General features: G+C 40.3%; 1 protein-coding gene across 1 annotated transcript in view; it reads left to right on the forward strand.

Annotated features, from left to right (window-relative positions):
* Positions 1–23,439, forward strand: part of ush2a (Usher syndrome 2A (autosomal recessive, mild)) — a 202,181-nt gene that overhangs the window by 3,597 nt on the left and 175,145 nt on the right. Inside the window, exons 4-8 of the mRNA XM_030094333.1 lie at positions 1,932–2,100; positions 16,204–16,339; positions 20,898–20,961; positions 21,767–21,868; positions 22,068–22,257. Coding sequence (XP_029950193.1) covers positions 1,932–2,100; positions 16,204–16,339; positions 20,898–20,961; positions 21,767–21,868; positions 22,068–22,257 — 661 coding nt within the window. The remainder of the gene's footprint in view (positions 1–1,931; positions 2,101–16,203; positions 16,340–20,897; positions 20,962–21,766; positions 21,869–22,067; positions 22,258–23,439) is intronic.

Genomic DNA, 23,439 nt, shown 5'->3' on the forward strand with positions numbered 1-23,439 from the left:
TGCCTTGGTTGAGTTGCACCTGTACAAAAAGGCTGTTCTGTGAGTGCAGGAGGCAGGACTGACTGCACTCAGTTAACAGCTCAACAGACAAATCATGTCTTTAACTTGCTGCCCAAATATTAACGCATCATGCTCGAATGTTATGGTCACAAATGTGTCAACACTGACAGCCCTGGTTTTTTCAACTGGTACACTTCATTTGTACATTCAGCACTGTGCTGGGAGAGTAAATGTGACGGGTACCTTTGAATACTGTAAGACCAGCATGCTGGCTTTCCAATCTCAGTAACACGTTATTATATTATGACGCTTGAGTCTGAAATCAATATTTTTTCCTTTCCCATCATTTCCTCAGTCTCCTCCTCCTGCTGTTGTTATTGATGCCTTGTAATGTGTTGGTTTTTGAAGCCCGGCATTGGTCTGCCCTCAGGAGTGACCATCAGAATGAGCTCTGGTCATAGTCTTGCATATTGTCGTGTATATGTTAATTGTTTTCTGAAAGAAGCCTGAGATTTTCGTGTCAACAGGTTTGACGGCGGATTGGGTGCAACACCTGACAGGTTACATGTGTCTTGTACTAACTCGCTGACCGTTCAGGTAAATGTCTCTGTCTTGTTCAGTCTTGAATTAGACCCCGAGACAGATCAGGCAGAGATCAGATCCCTCCTTGAAATTTCATTCTGTGATTTTTGTTTGTGAAGTTGTCTGCCTGGGGATTCAGATGACAGACAAGTTTTGTTGACTGGGTCTGCCGAACATGACACCTGCATGGCTGAATGCATCTGAATGGGAGTAATGTCTCTCCCCCCGCCTCACTCTCTCCCTCGCTCTCTTTCTGTTGCTGTCGTTGGCTATCATTCTTTTGTTGTAGAGTGGATCGTGGCTGCCATCAAAGAAGCCAGATGAAAAGAGGTCTCTATCCTCACCTCTGTCCATCTCTCCTCACCCCGCTCTCTTTGTCTCTCCCTCTCTTTCTGTGATTTCACATCCCTCCCCTCATCTGAACAATGAACAGAGCCTGCCACCTGTTACTGACAGTTTTAACCAAAGCTTCTCTTCAAGATATATCCAGGATTTTTATTTGAAATACTTTTGATATTTTAATTTGTTGCTGCATTTCCCACATATACAGTAGTATAACAACTGATTCGTGAATTTCACTTTATTGCAACATATTTAATCAAGAAAAAAACACATGTTATACAGAGAGATGCCAACTTAGTCATGGATTTAATATTGTGTTGAACAATATTGTTTTGCCGGATAACAGGAACATGCAGTTTCAACATGTCTGCTTCAGATGTTCTAGGCAGTTCATTGTTTTGTGAATACTTCCATCTGAAACTGAAAATCGTCAGAATATTCACCTGTTGTTTCACAGAAAAGAGTGTTTAATCCAAGAAACACGTTTATTCAGTTAACCGCATCATGTTAAACACAATTCTTCTAAACGTATTCTTCTAAATCTCTCCACATAGACATATACACACACACACACACACACACACACGCACACGCACAGAGATCATTTCGATGCTCTTTTTCTCTGTCATGCGTCTGTCTGATTTATAGGGTTTGCTGCTCTGGGTTCATAAAAGCCATGATTTCCCATAAAATGTCAGTGATGGTGGTTAATATGACACGTGGCACATGTGCATGTCTGCACTCGGCGCTGCAGCTGGAACCTTGCAGTCATGTAAAATATTGATATTCCATGTGAAAATGTCAAATGAGAGACTGTGTGGCGATGCTCTACTCGTTGGGCCGTAGACTCCGTTCTTGTTTTTCTTCTTTGACTTGCGAGTGAAGATTAACTCCTGACTGCCAGATCCCCAGGTGGCCCTTGATCAAGAATTGGGTGCCATAATGTTCACGTGTTGATTTTTTTTCTCTCCTCTCTCTCTCTCTCTCTCTCTCTCTCTCTCTTTCAGGATGCTGTTGGAGAAGAGTTTGAGGGAGCGGTGTGTGTTCTCTCTGAAAGTATCCGGGGAGGCTGTTACCTTGCAGTATGGCCGGTCCAGCAGTCACACTCCCCTGACCGTCAGCTTCAGGACGGAGGGCAGGCTCAGGCTGGGCAGGTGGACGCATATTGTTTTACAGGTAAGAGAGTTCAGGGATTACCGTGCTGGCACAAGGGATCCTGACACAACGGACACATTAGTTAGAAGCGCATCTAATGTTTCACCTGGTTTGTTTTTACTTGTCAGATATCATTGCCTAAACTTCATTTTCAGGCATTCAGTATCTGTCTTTGTCTCCTTCTTTTTCATTCCTTCATTCTCAGGCCATCTATTCCTCATCTTTCTTATGAGCTTGTGGTAATTACACTGGAAAACATCTGCTTTGGAACAGCTGCTGGGGCGAGGGTCGTGAACGTTACTTCAGACACTCAGGCACATGCAGATGTTGCCACACACACTCAACGCGGCGTTTCAAAAGTGCCTCCATTAGAAAACCTAACCACAAAACTGCTGGATGTAATTTCCATCAAATGAACTTCTGTCGGCTGCTGGGTTATTGCGCACAAGAATATGTTGAGTAGATTGTTTCTTTGTTGCAACAATGGTTTGAAAGTGTAGGTACACAAGTGTCTCGTCTCAGCTTAAACCACATTCAAACCACATTACACCCTCCCCACATTGTTTTTCTACACATTATCAGATATTATTAACAGTTGTTGGGATCCGGAGACTAGATTTGTCCCATTTGTGGGATGAGCGTCAAAGCTGAAGCTATGGGTTGTACAAAACCTTTGATTTTCTCACAGAACTAAAATATGATAAACATTTGTATGTTTTTGTTTTCCATACTTGAATTATACATCACCTAGAAGTGCCTGAAGGCATCAGATGTTGGACACGCAAGGCTTCATGAACAGAAAAAAAGGCCTTCATTGACTCAGAGCGTCCTAAATGGCAGCAAGCGAAGTGGAGAGAGTAGTCAGGGCCTGAATGAATCAGTGTCAGTCTGTGTGTGTTTTTATGTTGAAGAGTATCATTTTACAGGCTACTCCACTGGACAGTCTCCTTCTTTCAGCATATCTGAATAACACCAAGGCCACAGGGAGAGAAACTATGATCAACATGACAAGCCTTTTTATTATGAGTGCTCGAAACTTAAGTTTTTGGTTTGCCTGCTGTTTTGTCAAATCTTCAGGCAATTTCTTTTCAGCCTGATTTGAGTTTTTTTAGGCTTTATTGATATTTTTATTTAGATTAACACAATTACATACTATTGATGGCATTTTGTTCATGAATTTGATAATTAGATGTCTTTATCAATAAATTAAAAAACAAGCCAGAAACCTGACTAATGTGATCACTCTGATCAAATTGAGTACTTCAAATCAATTTTTTTCATGCTTTTTTTAAGGAAATGATTTAAATATAAGCTAAAACCTTTAAATGGACATCAACAGAAAAAAATAAGATGCTGAAAGAGCAGAGGAGCTGGGTCAGAACCTTTTAGAGGATGATAATTGAAAAGTATTATAAACTCCTTTATTGTTTTACAGTCTTCTCTGTACTATTTTAAAATATTGTAACGTTTTCTAAAAGATCTAATCTATTAGAGGAAGGCTTCTTTTATTTTTCAGTCATGTTGATACGGTAGGAGTCGTGAGGAGATATCTGTTTTGCCCAATATTCTAAAAGAAAATCATTGTTTCTTCTTCAGGAATCTAACTTGACAGTTTAATTTGCAAGCCTGCTGATTGATAATGATGGTACAGTAATCTGGCAGTCCGACTTGTTGTTGGCTAAATGTGGTGTTGCTGATGGCTCAATTGGTAGTTAGTGAGCATTTATGCCTCGTAGGGATAAGGTTGTCATAAATGTCTAAGTATAGTAAACTGTGCATGTGTGTTCTGCATGTTCACGTTGGCTAAAAGACTGAGGCTCGTAGGTATTTTGCTAAAAGTGCGTTGCGTTCATGTAGCTCGAAGGTAAATGTGTGTGTATGTGAATCCGTCTGCCTTTTGTTTAATGGTATGGTGATGTGATTTGCTTTGACCATTCAGAAGTATAACATAATCATCCTTGACACTCAAACACCGTTCACATACTCCTTTTTCTCGTGCAGGCACACACACTTATACACTCACACTTACACACACACACACACACACACACACACACACACACACACACACGCGCACACACTCACAGTTCAGCGATAATTTGTAGCAGTCTGTCAGCCACAATACAGACATTACCCTATGAAGGAGCTGGGTAATTTGGAGACCTTTCCTACATACATATAGTGCGCGCACGCACACACACACACACACACACACACACACACACACACACACACACACACACACACACACACACGCATACACACACACCAGTCATCTGTCGGTTCGTGAAGATCAAAACACCAAAAAAGACAGTCAAAAGGAATACGGGTTTCCAGCTGCCAGCAGCAATACACACACACACACACACACACACACACACACGGTGCCAGGAGCAAGGTGCTGTAGGGATGCTGGTGTTCCCTAGGTAGTTGTCTTATCTGATTATGGTAACGATGTCGAGAATAGCGGAGAAAAATGTAGCCTGGGGGAGGGAGGGACTGACAGAGGGGGAGAAATGAGGGAAGTGAGGGGAGGTGGCTCAGTGTAGTTAAGTGATAGCTAAGAATTAAGTGTACAATGGGACTTACCTTTCAGGAAATTTTAGCTTTTTGTAATTGGCAGTGGTATGTGGTTATAAAGCATCTCTACCGGCACTGTAGGTAAAAAAGAGTCTGATTCAGCTGTTGTAGTTGCAGATGAGGGCAGAATACACTATTACCATTACGTCACCCACAGCATGGAAAGGAAACACTGTTCTCATAAAATCCGATACTGAATCTACGAGATGTTGATTTTGTTTAACGTGTTTGGAAAAGCTGTGTTTCGTTTGACCAGATCACTCATGCATTTACAGATCTGTCTGTATTGTTATTGAAGCTTCCCTTTGGTTCACCTATGTAGTGGTACTGTATGACTCTTCATATATCCCATAGGTTTGATGAGCTGTTGGTGAAATGAGTAGCAACCGATAAGAGAGATCTTGAATGAAAGAAAGCGAGGGTTCACAGTCTTGCCTATCTTTCGGAGTGCCACAGATTTGACTGCGTGCCTTCATGACCCCCAGAGGGATCTGTCTGTTAGTGCCTGACCAAATCAGCATTATCAGATGAGGCAGTGGCAGGGACAGCTAGTCACAGCAGTCCCATCACATCCCAGTTCAACATGGACGTTCAACACTTTAACACACTTGACACATGCTCTTTTTGTGAGGAACTGAAAAGTTATGAAAATGTGCAAATAGGAGGAAGTGAGTAAATGTGGGCCTGTTTCCTAGTATTGCCTGTTTTTCACTTCACTCTGTGTGTGCGCGCATACGTCTGTGGACTAGTGTAGTCTTAGCAATAATTTACTTTTAATTTATTTTAATTTATAATTTAATTTACTAGTTAGCACTAACTCATCTGGTAACTCTATTGTTTTTCAGTCTCTTACATTTTGCAACGAAGCACATGCACATGCCTCATGAACTCAAACGTATCAAACGTTGAAAGAGAGACGCTCTATCACTTCATGAAACAAATATCCAGTGATAAAGGTTTTCGCCGCCACAATTCTTTGTTGGTGCCAGAGTTCAGAAGACTGTTTCAAGAAGATAGAAGGGCAACAGCAACTTAAATAACGATAGATAGATAGATAGATAGATAGATAGATAGATAGATCGATACCTTATTGATCCTGAGGAAAATTCAAGATGATCATAACCATGGTATGCAGAAGAAACACTCTGACCATCACTCAGTGGACCCATGCCTTGTTTCTGACCATGTCCTAACCCTTTATGACCCCAGATGGCTGCTTCCAGCTGGTTATGACCCCATGTCAGCAAGCTCCACCCTCAATCTCAGTCTCACCCCGGTGTAGAAGTCGCATTTATTTCATCATGTCCAGACTTAACTGCACCATCGATAAGCCTCGGCCAGCAGCTGCTGTTCCAGAACCGTCTGTGAGTTTGTTCATCAAGCTCTGGCCTTCGTGCTTTGGCCTAACTTATTTTTTCATCACTTCAGTAGTTTTTTTTTTTTTTCTTCTTCAGCCCGTCACAAATGTCTGAGGCACTGCTGCTTTTTTCTTCCTTTTTCTTCGGTAGATGTATTTTTTACATTTTTACTTCTGCTGTGTAGCTTTAACATTTCACTTGCACTGTCTGGGAAATTTAGTACTGTGTTCGCATTTTGTTGGCATAGAGTGTCATCTAGTGGCCCTACATGATATGCACTGGTTTATTTCAATATATGTCACACCATAATATAAGTTGCCAAAAAAAAATGCGATTGATAAAAGTTTAAACAAGTATGCCTTATACTTTTAACATTTTCCATCGATGCCTCTTCTGTATGAATAGAAAACTGGTATGTACATTTTTTTCCCCTAAACAGTCTAGAGAAATAAAGATGATTTCTTTTTATACGTTACTTAGCATGCCAAAATATATATTTTTTGACAATTGATTTTACAAAATAACTTTTTAAAAGAATCCCAAATTAAATTAAATAGAATATGCTTTGTCAATCTTTGCTGGATAGATGATTGATTCAAAATCATGCTTTAAGTATCGTAAATGTTGTGTTTTCAGTGCAGATTCAGTGCTTTACTGACATCTGCGTTCAGTGTTTTTGAGCATAACAGCTACACAAGGCAGCCTATTTGAAATTAGGCTACACATAACAAATGCCACAGAATTCTGTACAAAGTGCCTGTTAATTTCACCCGTAGTTCAAGAAACCATGAATATATTCTCATGAATTTATAAAATTCCTGCATACCCAAGAAAGGATGAGAATAATGAACGTGTCTGGGCAAAAAGAAATGTTCCAAACCACCAAATAAAACACTTTTCCCTTTATTTAAACTATGTTCTTTATTAAAACTATGTACACCATTAGTGTTTGAGGTGATAACATTTAATAATAACTATCTTCAAATCCTTCTGTCTTCTATTGTATCTCTCCCCAACATGTCTTTTCTGAAATTAGATATGCTATTCTGGATTGCCATTTTTTTGTAATCAATATTAAATCAGTAAAATTGATAATGTCTAAAAAGATATGAGTGATTTCTTTGGAATTGACAATACATTCTAAGATTTGCTCTCATTTGATGACCAATCTTACCATCAACTTACTAAATGGTGTGATATGCTGTACGATAGCATTTGAAATATATGAAATATGTGTTGTTTTCCCTGTCTTCTGTGTGGACCAGCTAAAAAGTATTCTTCAGCTAGTCATCCAGCTTAGATATACATGCTTTTTTGAGACAGGGAATGTTAGTTATTTTCTCTCTATAATGGTTAGATGTTGTTGCCTTTTACTGTGGTGGAAACACATTTATTTAACGCTTTATACTTCACCCGCAGAAATATTTTTTTTGAAAGTTAGACTCTACACTTTTTGAAGAAATTCTGTGGGAAAGTCTAAAGCTGATTAAATTCAAATATTTTCATGATTTAGGAAAAGAGGGAAATGAATGAATGACCAAATACGGCCATTTGTCTGATGAAGGGTTGATCAAAATTCTTAAAGCGATACTTCAACATTTTGGCAAATTGGCCCATTTAGGGCAATTCCCTAGTCATTTAGAACAGCCTACTTACTTTTTTTGTGAGGGCGAGCTGTTGTTTATTCAGCGGTGGGTCCGAGGAGAGCTTCACGGCGGACATAATGGAAGTGGATGGTACAGTTGCTTCCCTCGTCAAACTCATCAAATACACAATCCAACAACCCCAAAAACACTCGGGTGGACACGTTATAATCTGCACATTCACTACGCTGTGAAATATTAATGCAAAATTCCGAGATTGAGTGGTTTTTGCGAAGATTGCTAAGACGGAACTACTTACTAAACATGGCGTCTGGGCGTAGTGATCTCATAAGAAAAAGTAGTTCCCAGTATTCGCTTCAGTGTCGTAACGCTACAATATTATTTGTAGGTGTTTCACAGCGTAGTGAATGTGCAGATTATAACGTGTCCACCCGAGTGTTTTTGGGGTTGTTGGATTGTGTATTTGATGAGTTTGACGAGGGAAGCAACTGTACCATCCACTTCCATTATGTCCGCCGTGAAGCTCTCCTCGGACCCACCGCTGAATAAACAACAGCTCGCCCTCACAAAAAAAGTAAGTACGCTGTTGTAAATGACTAGGGAATTGCCCTAAATGGGCCAATTTGCCAAAATGTTGAAGTATCGCTTTAATAATGTTATATTGGTAACATTCTTCTTGAAGCACCCAGTATAACACATTATAAGTAATTCTAAACACTCATAAATGATCACAATGCTTTATAACTCACTATACAGCGTAGGGTTAGGGTTAGGTCCAGGCATTGTGATCATTTATGAGTGTTTATAACTACACATGCTATAATGGCATTATAATGCTTTATAAATGTTATTGTTATATTGTGTTATACCGACTGCTTCAAGTAAAGTGTTACCGTTATATTCATGTTTTTTAATGATTGTAATCACTTGGTGTTACGTACTATCAAAACAAAAAACGGTAAACCAGTTAGCGATCCTTTACCTTGCAGCCTGAAGTTTCAGTCCTCTGCTCTGATTGGATCACTTTATTTAGACTGAAAAATTTAAATTGCCATCTGAAATATCAGCAGCTCTTCATCAGTGTCAAGTAGTGCAGACACACGTGTTTCTCAGTGAACTTTCCAGTCTTTGAATGATCAGCGTCTGTTTTAAATTGTTTGCTAAATTATCAATTAATACATGATTTGTGGAAATCTTCAGTGTAAGTAGAAATCAACATAAAATAAAAGATTGAAAGTGAAGACATGTCAAAGTGCTCCTGAAAGCATTAAAGCTTGGGTTGGCGATCTTTGAAAACTAGCATTAGCATGTAGCATCTCCCCAAGGCTCCGCCTAGCTAGCTCCGCCCAGCTCCCACCCCATTGGAGGAGCTCCCGTTGGCAGCGGAGACGCGGAGACGTTCGCGGCGCGTGCGGTGCGCGCGGCACTTCCGCGTGCAGTGCGTTCCTGGTGTAACCTGTCCTCAGCGCTTCGTTTCTTCGTTTTTCTTTATTTGCACAACGCCAAGTTATGGCGCACTGAACGGTGAGCAAACCCCCAAATATTCGTCTCCGCCATTCTGCAACGACGCTCCGTCCTTCTACGCGCGCACTGAACAAGGGTCAGTGCACACGTACATGTACGCGCAGGGGGCAGGTCGAACAGCGAAGGGATTTGATTGGTTTAAAAAAAGGTGTTCCCTCAAGACTATTGGTTGCTGTTTGTCCCGTTTTACTCCTGCGGCAGATAGCGGATATTTTCCAAACTACTTTAAAAACACGCTATGAATTGCTTCCCATCGGGTCATAAAGATCATTTTAACCAGTATTTAAAAAAATGTATCTCATTCAAATCACCAACCCTAGCTTTAAACTAAGGTCTGAGGAAACTTGAATTAGTTGAACTTGAGCTGAAGAGAAGCTGAATCCGTTCTGTAGCTTTGTGGTGGAGAGCTCCTGATGCTTTCAGCTCTTTACCATCTTGAATCACACATTTGGTGTGTGTGTGTGTGTGTGTTGCAAAAATGCATGTGTTTGCATAATATGCAAATACAATAAGACTTTTTTTTTTCACATGCTACTCAATACTTTTTGTTTGCGCTAAATGGAGAAAGAGAGAGAGAGAGAGAAGGTGAGGCAAGGTTATAATGAAGGGGTAAAGCGAACACCTCTCTGATATCCCTCTGCCTGCTGGCACCAGAGGCAAAAGGGCACAAGACGGGCATCAATTACATTGTGAGAGTGTGTGTGCAGTGCGGGCATGCGCGTATCCGCTGTAACCTTGCATTCATTTCTTTCTTTCACATCGCTGTGTGTCGGTCTTAATAGGTAGGGCAAGGCACCAACGTAGACATGGTTAGGGGTTTCATTCCCACTGGAGCTTTGAGACACGAGAGCTCAAAGTGCAGCGAGGGTGTTGGAAGGTGTTTGGGATAAAAACAAACCACCATACATCATATGTTACGCCGACAAGCGTCTTAAAGGAATATCCATAATAATAGTTTGTTATGGGTTTGTAAGCCTGTTTGGGGCAGAAGAGGATAATGCTTGAGTATTCCTTGTTCAGAATTTATGATGAAATATATATTCATAATTCCTCAACATGGCTGCATTGTGTTGTAGCGAGAGAGAGAATTTAATTTTCACCTTTCAAGTCTGTGTTGGCTTTTCTGTGTGGAGTTTGCAAATTCTTCCTATGAATATGTTGCTTTTCTCCAGTGACGGTTTCCTCTCTCAGTCTGTTTATGAAGTTAACAGATGACTTCAATATTGTCTGTGGGTGTGAATGGGAGTGTGTCTGTGTCTCCTTGTTTGCACTGTGGTGGACCAGTTCAGTTTGCACACTTACAAGTGGGATAAGTCCATATATTCCATTCCTGTAACATGAAATATTCTTTTGATAAAGTAAATCCTAATGCCAAAGTTATAAGAATTAACTTATAAGCAAAACTTACCATGGTGCTTCATTTCTATCTTTTACTTTCGGACAGGTTGTATGTGGCCTTTTTCTTCTTTGACATGTATCTGATTTCTGCTCAGGAAGGGTGGAAAAAGTGCAAGAGACTTATTGTCTTTATTAAAATTGTGGCGTGTCACCTTATATAAGTCCCTTCCCTCTCTTTTCCTCTTTATCTCTTTCCTCTGCTGTTTTTTCCCGAAGATAATTTTCTCTTCCTCTCTCCCCCCTTTGCTACTTCATCTATCTCTCATTCTCTTCCTCTTTCATTGTCTCCCCCTCTCCACCTTCTTTTGTCCTTCCCCCTTTCCCTCTTATTTTCCTCACACCCTCTGCCCCTCTCTCCCTCTCCATCTCCCCGGGGACAATTTTCTTTTCTTAAATAAACTGTCATAGCTAGTGTTAAAATATGGGCCTTACATGGGGCGAGCGCGGCAAGGCAAAGGCATTGGGGCCCTGGGCTGGTATAAAACATGGATAATATGCTGTGAGAGGTAATTGTATCTTTTAGCGCTGAGATGAGTAGAACAAATGTGTCTCCCTCCCATCGTGCCCCCCTTCTCCTTCTCTCCCTCTTTTTTTCCTCTCCCACTCTTCCTATCTCTTCCTTCACACACTTCAGCGCTGCTAATATGATGTCGGGAATATTGGCTGTACATCAGAGCTGCTAACGGTTCATTGTGGGTGAGGAGGACAAGTCGAGAGCCGGGAGAGGCTGGGAGAGTGAGTGAGATAGAAAGGTGACAGTGTGCCTGGAGATGCAGACGCACTGAGCTGTTGATGCACGAGTTCATAAAACACACATTTGATTTTTATTAACTTTTGTTTGCATGTGGAAGATCGATGAGTGGTTTTACAAAAACAACCTGATGTTCTGATGTGAATCAGAATCCATATAATCCCAAACATGCCAATCATAGATCCAGTTTCGAATTTTCCCAAACTTTTGACTTTTTTCTTCCTTTCATTTACTTCCTTTTAGACATAACTGATGTGTGTACAATCTGAACTTTGAATAGGAAACAACATTGACTGTCAAACTAAAATTGCCTCTGTTCAGTTCCTAGTAAGTCGGGACACTTCCACTGAACATTTGGAATCCCTGACACCTCCATGAATCAATCGACCATTCATATTTATCTGTCTGTGATCCAAGCCTGGACTTGAACTGGGGACACACTTGCTGTGATAACCGCGACACCACTGACACCTAGCCAACCTTAAAACTTTCACTTTAATTTTTTTTTTCTTAGACCTGTTTTGTTTCTCTCACTGTAGATTTAATAAATCATTTGTTTGTCTTCACAACATTTTAGTTAAGAATATGAGTTGCCAGTGTCACTGTGTTCAGCTGTTTGACATAAACTGCATAGTTCTACATCACTTTTTTGCCAATACCGATAATCTAATATCTGCACTGACTGCTTCCCTGGCTGTAGAAGAAGGCTGTGTTATCAGAGAGTGAGATGTCAGTCCGTCACGGGGCAACACCACCTACAGGAGAGGGTTTGTTGAGGCAGGATGTGTGGGGGCTGAAACGAGGATTCAGGGAAAGGGCAGGAGGAGACAGACGAGCGTCAAGGAAGGGAAAACCAGAACGATGTCAGGACAGTAGGAAGCGAGTGCAGGGAGAAGTAGTGAGTTAAAAACATACTGTGACTGTGATGAGGTGGTTAAATGGGGACAGCACAGTGTGTAAAAACTTGTATGGAATAAAGACATTTAAAATTTCTCACTGTTCTTACCTGTACTCCTGTAAACTGATGGTAAAATGCACTTGAAGGACAGTATATTTAATATTTGTTTACCAATATGTAATAAACAGTAACAAGCTCATGGGATTCTAGCTGCTACATTAGCTCCAGTCATCTCTAGTGTTACTGTGAGAAGTAGTAACACTTCAGTGTTGTGTTACTTCGTTATGCATCGTTCCCACAGAGTGAGACGGACTTATTGCTACACTCACTTTAATTAGCGTAACTGTATCTGTTTGGGTACAAAATGAGAATTATTAATCCCTTTTACATAAGTTTAAAATGATTTTCATGAGTAACTTGTGCAGTTGAAACAATCTGTTTTGTCCTCAGTCTTGTGAAAGTGGCTGCAGGATCAGGTGTATGGAAAATGACCCATAGGTCACCAGGAGGCATGACTGCAACCCACAGAAACTTAACTCTTCTCATCAGCCGTTCCTGTGCTTGTGTTGTTGTTTACTTGTTGTTAACAGTTTTGTAAATGTAGGTCATCTGACACACACCGGTTTGACACAAATACAGATACACACAACATCTGATGGATATATACGAATTCCTCAAAAAGATCCCCGTCCTTGTGTAAAATGTACATTGAAATGAGATGAAATGATTTGCAAACATTATAAACCCAAATTTGCTTCAAAGTAAGGTTAAGCTTTTATGTTTTTTCCCTATATATATGAATTGTAATGTTGAATGCACATTATGAGGAATCAGTGAGTTTATGAGTTTTCCTTTTTTTTTTCCGCTTGAGGCGTAAAATGAAACTGAACAGATTTTCATTTTGAGGGATACAGGCTGCTGTGTCACATTGTGTCATGCCGATAACAAGTACAATCTATGAATTAAACTCCTGAACATTAAAGCAATGTTTAACATTTAATTGTTGGGCAACAACTGTAGAGGGACTTTTGCTTTTTTTTTTTTTTTTTTTTTTTCTATCACCACTTGCTTTTGTGGCCTGCTGTTGCAAACTGAGTTCAAGAAAAAAAACACACACACACACACACACACACACACACACACACACAACTGTCCACAGTGTGTACTGAGCTGTTGTCTTGGCAGGAGTGTGAAAATCGAGAAGAGCTTTAGTCAAAATGCCATTCTACAGATCACTAAAAGCTTTCCACTCAGGGTTTCTTTGGGCTTTTAGAAAGGCTTAGGTGGTGCTGTTGCCAGTGGGGTGCGTTTACACTGTGAAAGGAGGCCTGGAACTTCTAAAGAGCACAGAAACAACAAAGTTTAAATAAAAAAGTTAAAGTACATAATATAATGGCAACAAAAATATATTCTGAAAGAAAAATGCAGTGCATAGGAAACAGTGACTTTTCCATTTTTCCCCTCACAATAATATTTTAACAGCCACGGCAGTGGAAACATGATATCAAACAGGAATTTGTTAAATAAGTTTCTTCTATATAAGGTATCATGACTTTCAGTTTTTCCTGGAAGTCTTTTAGAAGAAAATGTTTTTATTGTACACAATGTAGCTGAGTACTAATGGAACAAACAAAGGTGTCCTGGCCCACAGATTGTAGCGAGGTTGAGATTCGCTGTCCTGGGCCCAGGATTGAGTCTCCTCTCATTCCAGTTTTAGCTTTAAGCCTAATGTGACGGCTCCAGGAGAGAAAAACAAGACGAGTATATTGTACCATATCTTGTTTGTTTCTGATAGAAAAAAAAAAATCAATTTTCAATACACTGAAAGATGAAAAAATTAATTTGTCTTATTCATAAATTGCTTATAGTGCAACATAATTTTTAGAATTTGTATTTGTTGCTATCTGCAGAGAATTAAAGCATCATATAACATTACATTTGAATAATTACATGAGATATAATCCCAAAGCACTTTATACTGCTGCATGTAATAATTAAAGTTGATGAACACTGCATTTGATTCCCAGTCTGTATCAGAACATTTACTCCAGTTCCAGTACCTTATAATGTGATTTATATAAAAGCCTTCGGAAAATGACATGTCCTCTCTGTAAAATGGAAGAGAAAAGGTTTAGTTTGAAGTAGTCCTTTTCTTTGGATTTAGTGGACACAGTCCAAATGAAACCAGTTATCAACACTCAGGAATTACCTTACTTCTTTCCCTTTTCCCATTTTCACAAAGAACTCTGAAGTTATTGTGGCTAAAAGAGACAGAGAGGTAGAGGAAAAGAGCTAAAAAAAAAAAACACAAAATACAGATGGGCAAGGAAAAGGAAAAATGGAAGGAAAGTGTTTGTGAAAGCTAACAAAGGAGACTTGGCTGTGTTTCAAAAGGGCGCGTGGCAGCTAAGGAGGATGAAGCGCTTCAGGATTCATTTACATCAGGCCTGACAACTGCCTCACATCTCCCCAAGAGCCACACAGCTCTGGCTTAGAGATTCCTAAAGAGGGCTCTTCTTCGAGCTCCCTCTCTTTACACCCGCTCTCTGACTTTTCTTTTTCTCCCTACTGTCTCTTTTTCTCTTCCCTTTTTTCCACTCTTATTCTCTCTCGCACTCTCTCTTGTGCTCTCATGCGCTTGCCAGTCTTCAATCAGCCATCATGAAAGTGTCTGTCTGGGCGTCTTAACTATCCTCTGAGAGGCAGACACTTGTCTGGGCCAGCCTTCATCCCCTAAAGGGTTTTTTTGACTTGGACTTATTTCTCTCCTCACACCTTTTCAACTTCCCTAAAGAGCTGACAACAAGTGAGAGCGACAGGGCAAGATAAACATGAGGGAAAGAGACAGGAAGGGAGATGAGAGGAAGAAGTCGTCAAGCGAGGGGGAGGAGAAGGTAAAAAAAAAAAATGGTTATGAAAAATCGGGAAAGAATTTGAGGAAATGAAAGCTAGGTGATCAAACTCTGAAACAGAAAAAAGGTGAAGGAACCAAATGACCTCGCATGAGGAGGAAGGACAAAGCAAGGAGGGCCAGGCTGGAGGAGAGATGAGGAGGAACCGGAGAGCCGGACTGGAGTGAGACGGGGAGAGTCACGTTTATCAGCGGACCCACAGTGTGCTTCCAAACGCAGGATTTGGAGATTGCAGTAAAGGAGAGGGAGTGGGACGGGGCACATTAAAGTTTTTTGGTGGGAGGGTGTGTGTGTGTGTGTTTGTGCGTGCGTGTGTGTGTGTGTTGAGACGTGTCCCTCTTATGGAAGTATCTTTCTTTTGGCCCGGGTTTGATGTGAAAGGGAGCCGCTGCTGCTTTGACGATGTTGTCGGCCGTGCAGTTTTTAATATTCATGCAGCAGATCAGGAAAGGAGAGGGGAAAGGAGTGGAGAGGAGATTTTTGGTCAAACAGAAAGCTAATTTGCAGCTGAGGCAGTTTAGCCCGAGGCTCTTTCTGCTACTGGGGAAATGAGCTGGAAGATTAGCCGTATGTATAATTCACACACACGTGGTCACACATGCGCGTGCATAGATATGCACCGGTGCCGTGCACATATTCTTTTGCAAAGAAATCCACACACAAGCAGCTGCCACTTTCTCAGAGATGTTGCGGGTTACAGTAGGAACCTGCTCCTCAGCCTTTACAGGTGCTTTTGCCCCTCAGGCCGCTCTCCTCAGTGGTACACTATCATGTTTTATGTAATTTCTCAATGATTTGTTCATGTTTGAACTTCATTCCTGCAAAGCTTGACTTGCTGCATAGTAAAAAAAAGAAAAAATCTGTTTTTTTCTTTACCATTGTCAGGTGTTTGTGCTGTTCTGTAAAATAACTTCAGAAATTTGAAACAGATGTGTGTATTCATGTTTGGTTGATGTAGTGAAATAGCCCAAATTAAATAACATTTTTTAGTAACAGCTCATTATTTAGACGTTTCTCGATGTGAAGTTATGCATTTCGTCATTGATTTCACTGTATTGGTTATCAGTGACTTATGTCTGCTACACTGATGGATTTCCAGATTCACGACAGACGTGCAAGCCTCTTCCTGGATGGACTCGAAGCGGACGGGACGCCATATGACACCCAACCGCTGGCCGCCAGGCTGTCTGACACCAGTGAAGGTGGTGCTATGTGGGTGGGACTCAGCGCCAACGGTAAAGAATTATTTTTTTCAGACACTTCATTGTTTTGTTTTTTTCTTATATTTTCATGAACATTTTTAAGAAATCAATGAAGTTAGACATTACTGGGTCATTTCTTTTCATCGCTGCTGATGTTTTATTAAACCCTACAAAATTATGGCATTACATTGTTTATAGCTTTTCATCCGCTTCTTTATTTATGCCCTTACTTATGCATATCAGTTCATCCAAAAAAAAAAAAAAAAACTGGGTAATGTATGAAAATGCCATGCAGTAATTTTGTTTCCCTAATTCATTCAACTTTCATCCTCTCAAGAGTGACCACCTTCGTAATCCGTTTCTTTATTTGTCTCCAAGAGGAGAAAAATTACCTCTTAGATTATCGTGTCTGTGTATCTTAATGTGGTGTCAATGACTACTTCACCTTTATTTTCCTCCTGGCCTTTATCCTGCTTCAACTACACATCTGTGATTGATTTGCGGTGCCTGCGAGCCGTCTCAGAGTCAATAGCAGAGAAATTGAGAGAAAAATGATATCCGTTCATCTCCAGGGTGATAAACGAGTGTTTTTCTTCTCGTTTATCAGCCATTGATCCCCAGTTCACAGCAGGTAGCATCTGATCAGCTGAAGATCGCATCAGAGGGGGTGATCAATGCAAGTGATTGGCTTGGGGGAGAGAGGGTGGTTGTTGAACCCGGGGGCTGTGTCTGGAATTCTGATCAGTGGATTGATTATGCAGATGCTGATCAGATGTATTGATTAACAACTATGTCTGTTTTTGGAGGGGAACACTTTAACTGAAAACTGCATGCACACGAGACGCTGTCCAGTGATGAGCTTTAAATTCTGCTCGTAATCTTTGAGTTCTCAATCAGCATATCATGAAATCTTAAAAAAAAAAAAAAAAATGCACTAAACTATCTTTAGAAATAGAGAAATGCTGCCTTTAAAGATAAATTTGTTGTATGGGATGCGTCTGTTGTTTGCAGCTGTCAGTATAGGGGCTTATAGTGTAATTAATGACTTGGCATGAATGTGAGGGAAAAAAGTTCCACTTTGCATTTTAATGAAGTTTGATGCAGAGACATTACAGGTTTACAAATAGTAGTTTTTATTTACTGGCACAGTGAAGCCACTGCGAGGTTCTGTGATGAGCAACCACACACCTTTTGTCTCGTGTCAGTAACTAATCATTAGTTGAAAGCCAGACTTACATACATCCTGATATTTATATTTGCTATGAAACCACACAATTGTAAATAACCTTTGGAATATATAATTATAGTTATAATTCAAGTTTGTCCTTTTCATGTGAACATGGTTTATTTTAGAAATACAATTAATTGACCTTTGCTAATTGTAAATAGTAATAATATTGCGTAGAGACTCAGTGTTTAGGTCATGTTTTCTCTGCCCAGAATCTAGGGATGTGTAAAGAGAAGTAATACTATATATACCAGTAATACCAAAATAACTACTGTAGTGTTCATTTGGTAAAACAATAAACAGAGCCTCATTTTGACTATACCAATTAAAGATAAAACCCATGCGTACTGTTTATGGTATCTGTATTAACTTCTGTCAGCCTAAAGAAACATAAAGAAAAGGAGCATAAGAAATGGGATGATGGAAACTCAAACACACAGAAAGAAGAAAGACAGACCTACACAGAGAAGAGAGAATTAAGGCTTATACCTTGCATCATCCCAGTAACAATAGGGAGAGTGCTTTTCAGAGGAAGCCATAATCCCATTTCCACACGCTAAAGAAATCCCGAGCCAAAGCCTAAGGCTGCGCAACCACACACTGATCTAACACACTTACATCCCATAACACTCCCTCACACTTTCTCTCTCTGTTTTACATGCACATGCACCCCCCACATCATTTCCCACTAAAGCGCACGCAGACACTCGCATTGTAATTGGGCCAAACACGCCAAAGCCCCTCTCAAATGCAAATACACACATATATGCACACATATGCACAAATACTTTCTCTAAAGTGGGCAGGATTTTTGGAGTACACATGGTAAAGCCTGTAACACATACACACAGTTTCACAGACAAAGCCGTGGCAGAGCTTCTGTTGATGCTTACAGACGTTATCCATCTTCTAAGAGTTGTTGTCAAACTACACAGAAGTTGGTTGGACACGAAAAGACTCTGGCCCTCTTTGGACCTGCAGCGTCGCCTGTGCAAGTCTCTTTAGTTGTGTCCAGCTGTACGTATACTTTTGCATGAAATGTGTTGGGGGCTTGCCTGTTTTATTTGAGTGTTTGATGGTGGCTTTGTTGTGCGGTCCAGTACTCCCATGTGAGACGGACACTGTGCCATTTTGTTTGAGGTATTCCAGTATCAGGATGAGAGACTTTGGACTTAAGGCATTTATTTTTTTTGGGCATGTTGCATTTCAGTTTTAACCAATTCCATTTTTTCTTTAGGAGCAGTTCATTTTCCAAAAAAGAAAAAAAAACAAAAACAAACCTCCAAAAAAATGTAACAACATGTAACAAAACATATTCACTTTTCAGCCTCTTAAGTGAGAAGGTTTCCTACCTTCCATTTAGGAGTTTTCTATGGCCTTGGGTCACAATGACTGCTGCAGTCCTGCTTGGTAGTAGTGCCATCTGCGGACATCTCCTCCCCTTTAGCTGTGTTATTGGCAGCTAAGCACAGTGTTTCTTTGCTGGATACAGAACACAGAACAAAAGAGAAACTCCTCTTTGTTGTTTATGCTGAATTTCTGTGTACAGAGCTCCAAGCCGCTGCATTCATGCTGGTATTCAAAGATATCAGCTTCATTTTAGTGTTAACAGGTTGCTTTCAACTAGTAAACTGTTACTGCTGCTACCTCTCGTGTGAAGCTTTACACTGATGAGCCAGTGGAATATACAAAGTGATTGTTGCATACAAAGTTTAGCTTTACAATTGATGCTATTTGATTTCTGATATGGCTATAATTTCTGTCAGTTTGGAGAGCAGATGGATTTTTAATCATGCTGTGAGGAAAAACACAAGCAGAAACAATGACACAGTGCTGAGAGACGCCGTCCAAGACAGAGGCCCCGCTTGGATTGAATCTTATGTCCAGCTCAGAGCAGCACAAGATGAAGTGTCTTTGATTAATTTATTCTGACACAGTCATTGTTTTCCAGCTTGCCTCCCTAGCAATGCTTAAACAGCAAATTTTCTTGCAAGCATTGCCATGAATGAGCTCCAAGGTCTGAGAAATCGTCAGATTCCACTCAGATTAAGATGCTTTAAATAAAGACACGTTACCAAATAAACAAAACGCAAATAAGTTGTGTTGTACTTGCTTGAGTATGGGGAAATGCACTAGATAAAAATAAAAAAACAGCTGTGACAATCACATCAAACTTATTAAAACCCCAACAATTGTAGAAGTTTACAGAATACAGAACCGATCCATCCACTCCTCTACCACAAGTCAGATGAGGCAATCAAAGAGGGATGTTTGTACAGATGTGTCTCAACGTCCAGCAATCAGCCGGTGACTGAGAAGAGACGACAAGATACTGGGCAACACACACACACACACACACACACACACACACACACACACACACACACACGATGCCTCAGAGAGACAGCATGTTCATGTCCACAGGCATGTTCATCTTCAGCTCAGGTATCAGGTCTGTGGAGTTGGTGCTGCTTTGCTGTCTCAGGGCAAATTGACCAGCTGCCATTTCCGCTGCTGCTTGGCGGTTTTTGCTTTAATAAAAGCACATTTCAATGGCATGAGTATATTTGCTTAGTTTAATAAACAGCATAGTCATGTAAAAAGAGATAACTGATAAATGTGTCGAAATTCCACAGTTTCTGCATGAGGAAGCAGGAGCAGTGTACCTGCATTGTGTGACAGTCCAAATACACCGAATGAAATGAGTAATTACCATCTTAATTGGTTTAATTCATGTACGTTGTGATTTAAAACACACCTATGAATAATAAAGATGAATAGTACAATCACATAATTGAATAACCGTGTGCCAGGAAATGTATTACCTCCCCTACAGTAGTAGAATCCCACTTGTGCCTTCATTTAATCAATTGAATGTCTTTGAATTTAGTACCGTTGATCAGATAACTGTTTTGAACCGCCTTGTGTCGGTCAACATAAAATTTGAATTAAATGATCAATTTGATTTAAAAAGTCTTATTGTACTAGTTTTTAACCATTTCTATATGTATATCTATAATATTTTACCGGGATATTTCTATAATGTCTGTAAAACCAGTCGGTGATACTGAGGCGTTTTTACAACTTACCATAGTTTAACTCCCCAACACCCAAGCTCATTGATCTACCCTTAGAAGCCTTGCTGCTCTCTAGTGGAGATAAATGAAGCCTGGCAGTTGCTGTTGAGCTTTGTATTGTGAACTTGGCCATTATTAGCAGCTGTGGGCAGCCTCACTTAGCTGGTATCAAGAAACTGATAAGATAATCTACTAAATACTGTGAAATCCTCTCACTCACCGCCTTCAGTGCAAACCCATTAACACCTTCTTTATGCTCTTTTCTGCTCCCCTTTCATTTCTCCAGGGTCTAATCAGTTCATTGGGTGGATGCAGGACTTTAGATTTTATCCAGCCACTTTGACCAACAGGTGAGTAGATGGAATGAGATGCAGCGGCAGGTAATGAGCAGCTGCTGCGAGGGAGGAGGGGGGATCATAAAAGGACCAAAGGAAATGAATGTGAAAGTAAAGGTTGCAGGGAGGAAGGGAGCTGTGAGTTACCCAAGAAAAAAGGCCTGTCTATATATAGATTGGACGAAGGGATAGAAATGAGAAGACAAGGACAGATACTATATAGATTAACACAACAAGAGAGGAGGAGCGGTATGGAGTGATGAAGGAAAAGATGGCCAGAGAAAAGAAGCTAATCATTGCATCTGAAGATCCATACTGCTTCCAGAGGATTTTCTGGGGAATCCAATACAAAGCAATTAGTGTTTTGCTTTACCAGTGATGTACTGCAACTTACAAGTTTGCCTCATCAAGATGAAGGAAAAATGAAATGAAAGACAATTTTTTTTCAAATTGATCCTTTGATTTTTTTATTTTCTGCTAAATAGTTTATGAAAGCCCATCAACAAGTGCTTTAGGATCATCTTAGAATTAAAGCCGATGTTTGATGGTTGCCAGTTGACTCTATTTTACTACATATCACATTTCTTTGTTATTATTGCTAATATTGAACTTAATTTCATTATAAGACTTTTTGTTAAGACAGTTTTTTATACTACGTAGACACACACACACACACACACACACACACACACACACACACACACACACACACACACGAGATTATGATATGATTGTCTCTTTCAGTTTCTGATTGATCTGGTATAGAATTACGTTTGGCCTCTGTACTGTAATACACTGCAAAACGCTGCTTCTTCTTTAGAGAGATAGTGGAGTTGTTCTCTGGGACTCTGCCTGAGCTCCATGTCCAGTCTGACTGCCGCTGTCCTCCGAGTCACCCAAGAGTCCACCCTTTAGTTGAAAGGTACTGTATCACAGTTCTCTGCATTTGTTTTATGACTCATTTTTTCCAAAGCAAAGTTTTAACTGATTGTTTAAAAATGTGTTTGCTGTAAGACATGCTGTTTGAAAATCTTGGTAAAGAGTTCCTATGTTGAATTTTACAATGTTTTAACTGTACTGTTGCATAAAATAATCACAATACATGGTGTCTCCTTCACCAGATACTGCATTCCCAACGCTGTGGAGGACACCACCAATGACCGAGTGTTGAGACTGAACCTGAATGCCCATCCGCTCAGTTACATCAATGATCACGACATGGGCACCACATGGCTGTCTAAGGTCATGACCAAACATGAACTGGATGAAGGAGTCACCATTACGGTGGATCTGGCTAATGGGCAGTACCAGGTAATGCATCTTATATAAAGCATGTGGCGTAAGGACAAAGATTAACTGAGTATGAAGTCAAAGCATGATGTGAGATGTTGCAGTTTTCTCATCACAAAGGCTTTATCGTTCACGTGGCAATGCTCCTTCAAAGCAAAAACATTTCCAGTCTGTAATTAAATGAGTGTGGCATTTTCAAACTTGTCTTAATTTATTTAACCTATAATTTAAATTCTTTAATGTACCTGTTTTGTTTTTTGTAACATTTTTCTTTGTCAGCCAAACCTGATAGGTTCGGGAGGTTTCTCTGTGTGTTGATTCAGTGTGAACGCTGTTGCGGGGGCTCAGACGCACTTGACACTCAGGCTGTCAAAAGTCTCAGCCCCGGTTTCTCTGAAGTGTGTGTTTGGGCAGGATTTTGGGAGCTGTCCTGATTGGGGTGCTCAACTCGAGTCCCGAGATAAAAGACACCTTCTGAAGTTCAGGGTTTGTGTGTTCATGCGTTTGGGGGTTTGCGCAGTGCTGTTTGGCTTAATGCGCTGCCTGCTGTGTAGCCCAGTGTCCCAGCTCCCACTGGTAGTGCCAGATAACACTTTGGATACACACACCTACACACACACGCATGTGTATGCGGCGTGAGGGTCGTCTCCTTTAAACTGAAACCCTTAATTATAATTATAGGTCATCCAAATACAAAATTATTGGCCGAGTCAAATTTCATTTTAGGGTCTGTTTTGGTGTTCGAGGCAGTGTTGCGTGGGAAATTGGGCATTATATGTTAATACACCGAGGTTTAATGCATTTAGTGTCTTGGTGTCTCACGAAGGTGCACAGTGCGATACCACTATATAAAATTTATCAGTTTATGTAGTGATGGCACGGCGGTGTCAGTCTAGCACGATGTCACAATCTTACTTGCAAAATGTGTTATTGTGAAGACCTTGGCTGTGTCTCTGCTGTTGGTTCTGCACAGAGAAGGTCTGTGTCTTCTCATGACATCGAGCCAGAGTGCAGGCCGTGGTCCTGTATACTCGGCTACAATCCAGGTGTTGAGTTGAGTTGTTGTATTCATGTTTTACTGTTACAGGACCTGCACATTTTATGATTTTCAATAAAATGTCAATTGATGCAAAATCCTGTGCCCTGACAATAAACATTTCAATTTGTATTAGAAATTGCCTGTCCTGTTTTACTCCTAACATT

This window comes from Salarias fasciatus, chromosome 1, assembly GCF_902148845.1.
Source record: "Salarias fasciatus chromosome 1, fSalaFa1.1, whole genome shotgun sequence".
Taxonomy (NCBI): domain Eukaryota; kingdom Metazoa; phylum Chordata; class Actinopteri; order Blenniiformes; family Blenniidae; genus Salarias; species Salarias fasciatus.